Genomic DNA, 10,612 nt, shown 5'->3' with positions numbered 1-10,612 from the left:
CACACACACACATATATATATATAGTATATATACAGTAAACCTCGGATATATCGTATTCAATTGTTCCCACTGGTTTTGTCCGATATAAGCGAAATCCGTTATATGCGTATACCGGAAAATGTCCGTTTTACGCATATATCGGATTTATATCCGGTATATGCGTAAATCGGATTTTATCCATTATAAAAAGGCACTTCCTTGACTATGTTTCCAATGTACCTGGACGCGCAGGCAACGCTGCAAATGACGTTGTATAGCGGCCTGTCACGATTCGGCAAATCGGAGCGCCACGATGCGGCCATCCGATATATGCGAGGGAAATTTAATGGAAATGCATTGGAACGGGACTGGAGATTTTGTCCGAAATAGGCGAAATCCGTTATAAAAAATCTGATATATGCAATGAATTTTTATTGGAAATGCATTACAGAAAAATTGGTTCTTTTTTATCTGGCCGTTGTGAGCGAATTTCCGATATATCCGAGTCCGATATATCCGAAGTTTACTGTACATATATATATATATTGTATATGTTGCAATGCAGTGCAAATAACCACATTTTCAACAACTGCACAAAGAGGTCAGAAAGAATGTTTGCATTTTCCCGTATGGAACAGGAAGTCGATGTAACCTGAGTGTACATGGCAGCTTCAAATTTCGCTTGAAAGTGTCCGAGCCTGGGAAATATTATACGCCAATATGCATGCTGTGTCATTGCTCTGTTATTCCTTTAAGAATTTTTGTAGCTAGTACAACACATTTTAGTTCAAACAAACAATTACATTTTTTCCTGGTAAGAGAGTCAACACAGGCCCAGCTGGAAGCCTTGCTTACAATCCATTTGCAGAAACACTCCCAGATCAGGTAACACTGTTGGCGCATTAATAACTTGTTTATATAGCACTACCCACGACGCCTCAGAGGAGAAGTAGCATTTTGTTTGCTTTCTTTTCCTATTCGGGTGATAAAATGTGTTTAATGCCAGTTGCAGTACACATTACCCACGAAGGATGATGTGCACTCAGTTCAATAAAGAGATTCTACAAAGAATCTACAACAAAAAATCCACAAGCAAAATGTGCATTTGTATGGAATGAACAATGACAAATGAAGGAGTTCATTTGTGTGTAAGGATCCGCCCTGATGTGGAATCACTGTCCACCAAAACCACAAGGTCTATGATGGCAGCTCTCAAATCACCAGATTGCTGTAAATTCTCTAGTCTGGACTCTCAACACCGGAGGAGAACGGGATACACATGGCTGGACCCAAAACCCTCCTGCACTTCCATGTTTACGTGGAGATCATGTGACCATGGACAATGGTCATTTTTCCTGAAAACTGATATTATCCAACAAAGACATATATTGTAAAACAAAGACTATTATCATTGCCCGAGACAATCTCTGCGAATAAGCAGAATCTCCTTAAAATAACATAAATATATATAAATATATATAAATAAATATATATAAATAACATCTCCCTAAATCACTCAGCAAAAAGTAACATAAGAAACATGGGTGTCATTATTGACCACGCCACGTGACTAGAACCACCACTCCATCTCTAAACTCAGACCCATGGTGTCCAACAAAGAACCCGAGATGATCACACAGGGATTTGTGTATTCTGCCGTGATAGCCGCTTTACATGTCTGAACAAGAGCGAGTTGGCTCAACTACAATCTCTTCAGAAGGCCGCTGCGAGGCTTTAAACCCGCACCAACCAGAGAGCCCACATCACGCCCATCCTCAAAACTCTCCATTGGTTACCTGTCTCACGGCGTGTTCATTTTTAAACCGTTGTGCTCACTTTTCGAGCTTTGCACAGCCAGGACCCAGCATACGTACTGCTCGGCTTGTAGCCTGAGGTCCGCCAGGCTGATGGTCCCTCGCACCTTTTTTAGAACACGATGTGACAGATCTTTTAAAGCAGTGGCACCGTGTCTTTGGAATGACATCCCATTGTCCCTCCGGTCCAGGGACTCTGTAGAGACACTGACTGTTTGGAAGTTATTAATAGTTAAAATTCAAGTTTTTTTTGTGTGTTTTTCATGACTCTTTTTGACCTCCTGCTTATTGTGCTTATTGTCCTGCCTCGCGGTCTGCACAGCGTTCCCTGCCTGTCCACTGAGGATTCCCTGCTCCTCTATTTATGAACTCTTGAGTCTAAATAAAATTCATTTCTTTTGCCCGAACTCTAGTGTGTGCATTTGGGAGTTTGGTCCATGATGCTCTCACACCTACGCTTTGATAGCGCTATCATATCATTCATTCATTCATTTTCTACCGCTTTTTCCTCACGAGGGTCCCGGGGGTGCTGGAGCCTATCCCAGCTGTCTTTGGGCGAGAGGCGGGGTACACCCTGGACTGGTGGCCAGCCAATCCCAGGGCACATATAGACAAACAACCATTCCCACTCACATTCATACTTATGGACTACCTATTTGGAGTGGCCAATTAACCTAGCATGTTTTTGGAATGTGGGAGGAAACCGGAGTACCCGGAGAAAACCCACGTATGCATGGGGAGAACATGCAAACTCCACACAGAGATGGCCGAGGGTTGAACCTTGAATTGAACCTTGGTCTCCTAGCTGTGAGGTCTGCGCGCGAACCACTTGACCGCCGTGCCGCCCGCTATCATATCAAATTTGAAATTTCATTTTAAATGTGCATATGCGTATTAAAATACATCAAATGACAGAATTGCTTAAATTGAGCGGAAAACCTTAAGCTATAAGAGCTTCTAGTCTTCTGGTCTTTCTCCAAAATGTAGAATATGTCCGTTGGAATTTCTGGAATTTTCTGTGTCCGTTCTGGATTGTGATTTCCATTTTTCAGCATGCGGCCTATATAATGTTTGAAGAAACATTTATTATAAGCCATGATGTTCTACAGCGGCTGCACGGTGGAGGAAGTGGTTAGCCACACAGCTAGGAGACTTGGGTTCGATTCCCCGCCCATGCATCTCTGTGTGCAGTTTGCATGTTCCCCTGTTTGGGTACTCCGCTTTTCACCTACGTCCAAAACAGTTAAGTTCATTGAGCACTCCAAATTGTCCATAAGTATGAATGTAGACATTTGATTGACTGGCGACCAGTCCAGGGTGTACCCCACCTCAAGACAGCCGAAGACAGGTGGGATAAGCTCCAGCAAGTGAAGATAGGCGGTTTAAAAAATGTATGGATGTTCGACCGCATGTCAGAATCTTAAGTTCATCCACGCCAAACAAGCATGTCCTTATGGGCCCTTCTTTGTGCACAGACATTTGCAATAAAAAAGATGTCCCTCCAAGTTTGTCCACATCTTTTAGTAAGATTTGTTGTTTTTACATGTTTCAGTATGTACTATATTCCATACTGGTACACCTGGTCCTTTCTACCTCAAGTCCAACACCTGCTTTAAACAGACAAAATGTGTTTTCCCCAAAGATAACACTTTTCTCACAGCTGTTCTTTTTCAGACTGTTTGCGCTGATTGATTTTTTTCTTTCGCTTCAATGATGTGGTCCATTGTACGGTTCCACACCAAACCTGTGTATAATTGTACCTTTTTATGTCTTTTATGTCAAGGTCTCTTTTCATCCCAGCAAATGACTTTTTGTTTGACATTGTTTGTGCAGACTAGTGACACAGGATGAAGACAGGTGCCAGGTTGGACGGTGAATAGAAGACTCTGAATGCAGTGATGCGTGTGTTTGTATAGAAGGCAAACAAGTGCTTTTCTAAAAAAAAAATACAGTGTTTGCTTAAGTAATGACTGCACACATGTCCATACAAATATAATAATCCGCACAAACACATTAACACTCTTAGGGCCTGAGGGTTATTGTGGGATTCATAGCAGTGATATACTCAAACATCAAGTTCAACCAATTGTCCTTATGTGAAGAATGCACACATACGTATGTATTTCTTTCCATTTTCTGAGAACTCTGACAAGAGATAGCGAGTTAACATGACTGAGCTTACAATGGACGTCATGGGACCCACCTATTTTGACAATAACAGCCTAAAAATAGCTAAAAAATACTCCAACAATGGTCCATTTACATAACGGACTTGTATATTAACCAATTGACAGCGACATTGTTATTGTAGCAACTAGCTATTGTATCTTGCATCACTCACAACACCTGAAGGCACCGCAATGGGACAGACGCAAGAGTAGATACGACTGGCTTGCAAAAAAATAACTCATTTGCTGTCAGCATTTTTTACTCAAGGATTGGAGCACAAGGAGTGGTTAGCGGGCATGCCACACAGCTAAAAGACACGGGTTCAATTCTCTGCTTGGGCATCTCTGTGTGGAGTTTGCATGTTCTCCCCTTGCATGTGTGGGTTTTCTCCGGGTACTCCGGTTTCCTCCCACATTGTAAAAACATGCATGTTAGGTTAATCGGCGACAGTGAAGTGTGGTTTCTATATGCGCCCTTTGATTGGCTGGCGACCAGGGTGTACCCCATCTCTCGCACGACACAAAAGACATTTGGGATAGGCTCCAGCATACCGGCAGTGCTAATAAGCGGTATGGGAAATGGTTGTGCTGAAAGACACAGCCATCCCAATGGTAATGGTAATGGTAATGGTAATGGTAATGGTAATGGTAATGGTAATGGTAATGGTAATGGAAATGGTAATGGTAATGGTAATGGTAATGGTAATGGTAATGTAATGGTAATAGAAATGGTAATGGTAATGTAATGTAATGATAATAGAAATGGTAATGGTAATGGTAATGTAATGGTAATAGAAATGGTAATGGTAATAGAAATGGTAATGGTAATGGTAATGGTAATGTAATGGTAATAGAAATGGTAATGGTAATGGTAATAGAAATGGTAATGGTAATGGTAATGGTAATGGTAATTGTAATGGTAATGGTAATGGTAATGGTTTTATTTCATTTGAACATGCATCAGATTCCAATTGAGTGCATCCCATAATCAGTTCCCAGTTCCACATGTCCAAAAGGAGTAGGAAGAAGCAAAGCTTATTAAATCCTACCCCTCCATCTGGTACTTTTACAATCAGTAACTGTTACATTTGTTCACTTCCTGCTTTCCATAATACAGTTTAAGGTTGTTTTTTTTTTTTTTTGAAGGAATGAATGAAAAAAGGTTCTATATTCTCATTTGGCTATGTGAAATCAATGTGGAAATCTTGGGAAAAAAATCTGGAAATGTTTAAAATGATCAAAATTAGGGAACATACTGTAAGTATTACATGTTATCCACTTTTCTGAACTATAAATTTAGTTGGAATGTTGTCTCCTCATGTTTCGGATAATGCAGTTTGCGTATTTGCACAAGTGAGCCCTTAAATAAGTTTAGGATGGCTCAAAACGCTCGGTTTCAGAGGGCATAGTAAAACAGGAGCTTTGTGATGTCACAAATAGGCAGGCTTCCTTATATGGGCGTGCTGTGTAGGCCAGATACGCTCTCTGCCGTCCCTAAATCTCTGCTTTGTTTTTAGCAATGGCTCCCAGGAAGTGTTTCCTCGGCTGTTAGGGAAAGCACTTAAAAAAATGATTTCTGTAACTTTAACTTCCTTTCTCATTAACTCAAATAGATTCAACAAAATGTAAACAAAAACTGGAAGTTTCAAGATATGGAGGAATCTCAGCATTACACACATTCATTCATTTTCTACCGCTTTTCCTCACGAGGGTCGGGGGTGCTGGAGCCTATCCCAGCTGTCTTCGGGCGAGAGGCGGGGTACACCCTGGACTGGTCGCCAGCCAATCCCAGGGCACATATAGACAAACAACCATTCACACTCACATTCATACCTATGGACAATTTGGAGTGGACAATTAACCTAGCATGTTTTTGGAATGTGGGAGGAAACCGGAGTACCCGGAGAAAACCCACGCATGCACGGGGAGAACATGCAAACGCCACACAGAGATGGCCGAGGGTGGGAATTGAACCCTGGTCTCCTAGCTGTGAGGTCTGCGCACTAACCACCCGCATTACACACAGTAAATGAATAATATAATAAACGCTAAATTTAGTTTAACAGCCAAGCTCTCAAAATGATCTAAATAAAAATATACATTCCATTATTTATTTATTCTTCCTTTCTTTTTCGCCTATTTGCCCATCGTTCCTCTTTTTATCTTCATGACACCTTTAAGAAAAACGAATGAAAAAATCATTCTTTCGTGGTGATATTATATATAATATAATATAATATATGACGACGATAGACTTGCTTGTGAGTTTGTTGTGCTTGTTTGTGTTTGCTGCGGGTCTCCAGCGTGGAATGACAGAGTGGAGTGGGAGGGCCACTTCGGTGCAACTAATAAGGAGCTCGATCGGCAGGCGATCCCACTCTGACTTTTATTTCCAAGTCCTCAAAACCGGAGTCGGACTGATCGTTATCTCACATGGATTATGCTCGTCTGGCTGCCTTTTATTCCTTAGTGCCTTAGAGGAAACTTTCCCTGCTCCTGTAAGTAACTTAGACTTCAATGTTCACGCTTAGACAGTCTTAGTCTTCATGTAGCACACATGTATGTTTAACTCCGAAATCTTGCTTCATGCGAATAGCTTATTTTTTCTATATCTGGTGCAAACATGCCGCACATAATGTTTATATGGACATTTAAAGCACCGTAAAGCACCTGTTTGTAGCCATGTGGGATTTACAGTCAATCCACTAGCCTGGGATATGAATATATGAATTCTATGTGGCAAGAAAAAAAAATGAAATCAGGCAACAAATCAGTTTTTGTGAATATTGAAAGCTGTAATTTCATTGAAAAGTGATAGACAGGCAAAGTGACAAGACGGGACTGAATGTGTGTGTCTTTTTTTGCTATGTGTGATGACGTCATAATACATACATAATTACCCTGGGACGTTCTTTAACCCTTGTATTATGTTACGGGTCAATTTGACCCGTTTCAGTTTTTGTGTTGACCAAAGTACTGGTTATCCTTTCTTTTTCTTCATGAAATTTTGTGACTTTTCCTCATCTAGGGTCATGAACACAAAAACTGAAACGGATCAAATTGACCCGTAACGTAATACAAGGTTAACTAGCATGATTTGTTAACAAATCATGCTAGCATAACTAGCATGATTTGTTATCATGCTAGCATAACTAGCATAACAAATGCTAATGCTAGCATAACAAATCATGCTAGCATACCTAGCATGATTTGTTATCATGCTAGCATAACTAGCATAACAAATGCTAATGCTAGCATAACAAATCATGCTAGCATAACTAGCATGATTTGTTATCATGCTAGCATAACCTAACAAGTTAACCTTGTATTATGTTACGGGTCAATTTGACCCGTTTCAGTTTTTGTGTTCATGACCCTAGATGAGGAAAAGTCACAAAATTTCATGAAGAAAAAGAAAGGATAACCAGTAACCAGTAACATAATACAAGGGTTAAGTAAAGTCTGCATGTATGTACCATGTAGGCATAATAACATTGCACCTTTGATACTTCTGTAGTACCACTTGTCCCATGTTTGACATGTTTGTCACTTCATCCCTGAATGCCATCATGCTGTAGCCCAAAACTTCTGAGTGCATACTTGGGGGGTGTATGTGATGAAAAATACTACATACATACAGAGACCGCAATGTGTATGTATATGTTGTTGTCTCTGGAGATCGAATTGAGCGCTACTGTGTTGTTCTCCAGTGGAAACACAAATTGGCTGTCACTGGCTTGTCTGTGTTGTCATTAAATGGAATAACAATGAACAACAAACATGTTCTCTTTAATGCGAAACAGGAACAAGTTGTTCATTCATTCATTTTATACCGCTTTTTCTTTTTCCTCACGAGGGTCGCAGGGGTGCTGGAGCCTATCCCAGCTGTATATTAGGCGAGAGGCGGGGTACACCCAGGACTGGTCGCCAGCCAGTCACAGGGCACATATAGACAAACAACCATTCACACTCACATTCATACCTATGGACAATTTGGAGTGGCCAATTAACCTAGCATGTTTTTGGAATGTGGGAGGAAACCGGAGTACCCGGAGAAAACGCACGCATGCACGGGGAGAACATGCAAACTCCACACAGAGATGGCCGAGGGTGGGGATTGAACCCTGGTCTCCTAGCTGTGAGGTCTGCGCGCTAACCACTAGACTGCCGTGTCGCCCAGGAACAAGTTGTTAAAACTCGTAATTTATAGTGACTGAGTCACCGTTGCTCGTCTCTGTTAACTCACTGACTTAGTCACCCCTGCTACCGCTAGCTAAAAAAGAAAAATCAGGTAATATGTCAGGGCGTGATCAAATCGAATGCGCTAGGTGACTCGGGTACTTAGGTGAATGGCTCATAAGAACTCAAGTCAATAAAATGAGTTGAGTTTCCCACCACTATTTATCCTTATTTGGCAGTGGTTTTCAACTGGTGGAGCCGGTATTAAAAAAAAAATACCCATAACCGATATATGGTAATGGTTTAGCTACATTGAAGTACAGTACATGACTTCCATCCGTCCATTTTCTACCGCTTATCCTCACTGGGGTCGAGGGCGAGCTGGAGCCTATTCCAGCTAAGAGGCGGGGTCCACCCTGGACTGGTGGCCAGCCAATCACAGGGCACATATATGTAGACAAACAACCATTCACACTCACATTCATACCTATGGACAATTTGGAGTTGCCACTTAACCAAACATTTGTTTTTGTGGAATGTGGAGACTCCACACAGAGTCTCCTCGCTGTGTGCCTACATGTTAACCACTTGTCCACCGTGCAGCCTACATCACTTGCAGTTACGGGTAATATACAGTAAACCTCGGATATATCGGATTCAATTGTTCCCACTGGTTTTGTCCGATATAAGCGAAATCCGTTATATGCGTATACCGGAAAATGTCCGTTTTACGCATATATCGGATTTATATCCGGTATATGCGTAAATCGGATTTTATCCGTAATAAAAAGGCACTTCCTTGACTATGTTTCCAATGTACCTGGACGCGCAGGCAACGCTGCAAACGCTGCAAATGACGTCGTATAGCGGCCTGTCACGATTCGGCGAATCGGAGCGCCACGATGCGGCCATCCGATATATGCGAGGGAAATTTAATGGAAATGCATTGGAACGGGACTGGAGATTTTGTCCGAAATAGGCGAAATCCTTTATAAAAAATCCGATATATGCAATGAATTTTTATTGGAAATGCATTACAGAAAAATTGGTTCTTTTTTATCTGTCCGTTGTGAGCGAATTTCCGATATATCCGAGTCCGATATATCCGAGGTTTACTGTATCATATAATTTTATTTGGTCTTGCTGCATAACTTTTTTTCTGGTACTAAGAGAGATATGTATGTAGCAATATGTTGCATATTTTTTAGTCCCTATAGCTCCAGCTTTCGGCATGATGCAGCACAAGTCTATACCACTGCAAAGTATTATAATTAACTTAGCTCTCCAATTTTGAGATTAATGTCTTAAATGACACAGGGGCAAAGTGACTTTTAGTGTTTTGGCACGTATATCCACTTCATTCCCACACGGTGATTAATAGTCATTGACTTTAATGTAGGGCGACTCTTACCTTCCACAGTGGCGTTGTAGAGGCCATCGTGCCGCATGGGACTGCACGTGTTCACAAGTGGATGTTTCTAGGCTCGCTCCTTTCAAGCGATGCCCTCCATCACAACACTGTTGACGGCGCACGGATCAAAATACAAATGATTTAATGGAGCGCATAAAGCCAGGATGAAGGCTTTTCATAGCGTCGCTAAAACCACTTCAAGAGTCAGCCAGCGTGTATTGTTAATAACATCTTCACACCATGATTCGCACAACTTTTAATTACATTTTAGGACCAATAACTATGGTTGTGAGTAGGCCACTGGGATGTATAACAATACACAATCGCCTACGCCAAAAGAACACACCAAGACACAATATACACATTTTACTTGTTTGCCTTGAACTAATTGATATCAGTATAGTATAGCACAAATCCACAGCAAAAAGATATAGCAATATTATAACTTGTAGTAAGACAAACTGTAAGAAAAGCCTCAGGTTGATGTAAGGCATTAACATTTATTACTGCAAAGCTAGATAAATCATTTATAGTGTACTTTAATTGAACACAAGTGGTGGACATTACCATGTAGGACAGATTGTATAATCAGGACAATCAATTTTGTGTCTAAAATTTAGCTCAATAAAAATACAAAATCTTATCCATGTCCTTTAAAATGAACTCATCCAACTTTCATCCAACAGATCCAAGCACAGTAAAAGAAATTGCAAGCTGCCGTGACCCATCTTTGTCAAAAAAAAAAAAAAAGTCAATAGAAAGCACACAGACTGAGAACAAATTGCTCCAAAAGCAAAACAGAGTAGCTTTAAAATTGACTTCTGTATTGTGCCTCCTTCGCTGAAGGTTTTCAAGAAAGCAGCCTTCCAGTGTCAGAGCCATGATTGGCCTGCTAAGATGGACGGCTTTCCTTTGGACTGTACGCTTAACTCCTTGTACGTTTGGAATGGCAGTGAATGAACGAACAGGTAAGGTTCATTTCCTGCAGCTTTTCCACAGACAATGATACATTTTTCATGTATTCCTTCATTCCTTCATGCATTCTTGAATCCAATATTAT

General features: G+C 41.0%; 1 protein-coding gene across 1 annotated transcript in view; it reads left to right on the top strand.

Annotated features, from left to right (window-relative positions):
• The first annotated feature begins 6,278 nt into the window (after positions 1-6,278).
• Positions 6,279-10,612, top strand: part of LOC131108292 (collagen alpha-1(XIX) chain) — a 71,983-nt gene continuing 67,649 nt past the window's right edge. The window contains exons 1-2 of the mRNA XM_058059257.1: positions 6,279-6,460; positions 10,399-10,520. Of these exons, the coding sequence (XP_057915240.1) occupies positions 10,433-10,520 (88 nt within the window). The 5' untranslated portion in view covers positions 6,279-6,460; positions 10,399-10,432. The remainder of the gene's footprint in view (positions 6,461-10,398; positions 10,521-10,612) is intronic.

The sequence above is a fragment of the Doryrhamphus excisus genome, chromosome 20 (assembly GCF_030265055.1).
Source record: "Doryrhamphus excisus isolate RoL2022-K1 chromosome 20, RoL_Dexc_1.0, whole genome shotgun sequence".
Taxonomy (NCBI): Eukaryota; Metazoa; Chordata; class Actinopteri; order Syngnathiformes; family Syngnathidae; genus Doryrhamphus; species Doryrhamphus excisus.
This window is presented reverse-complemented; position numbering and strand designations above follow the sequence as displayed.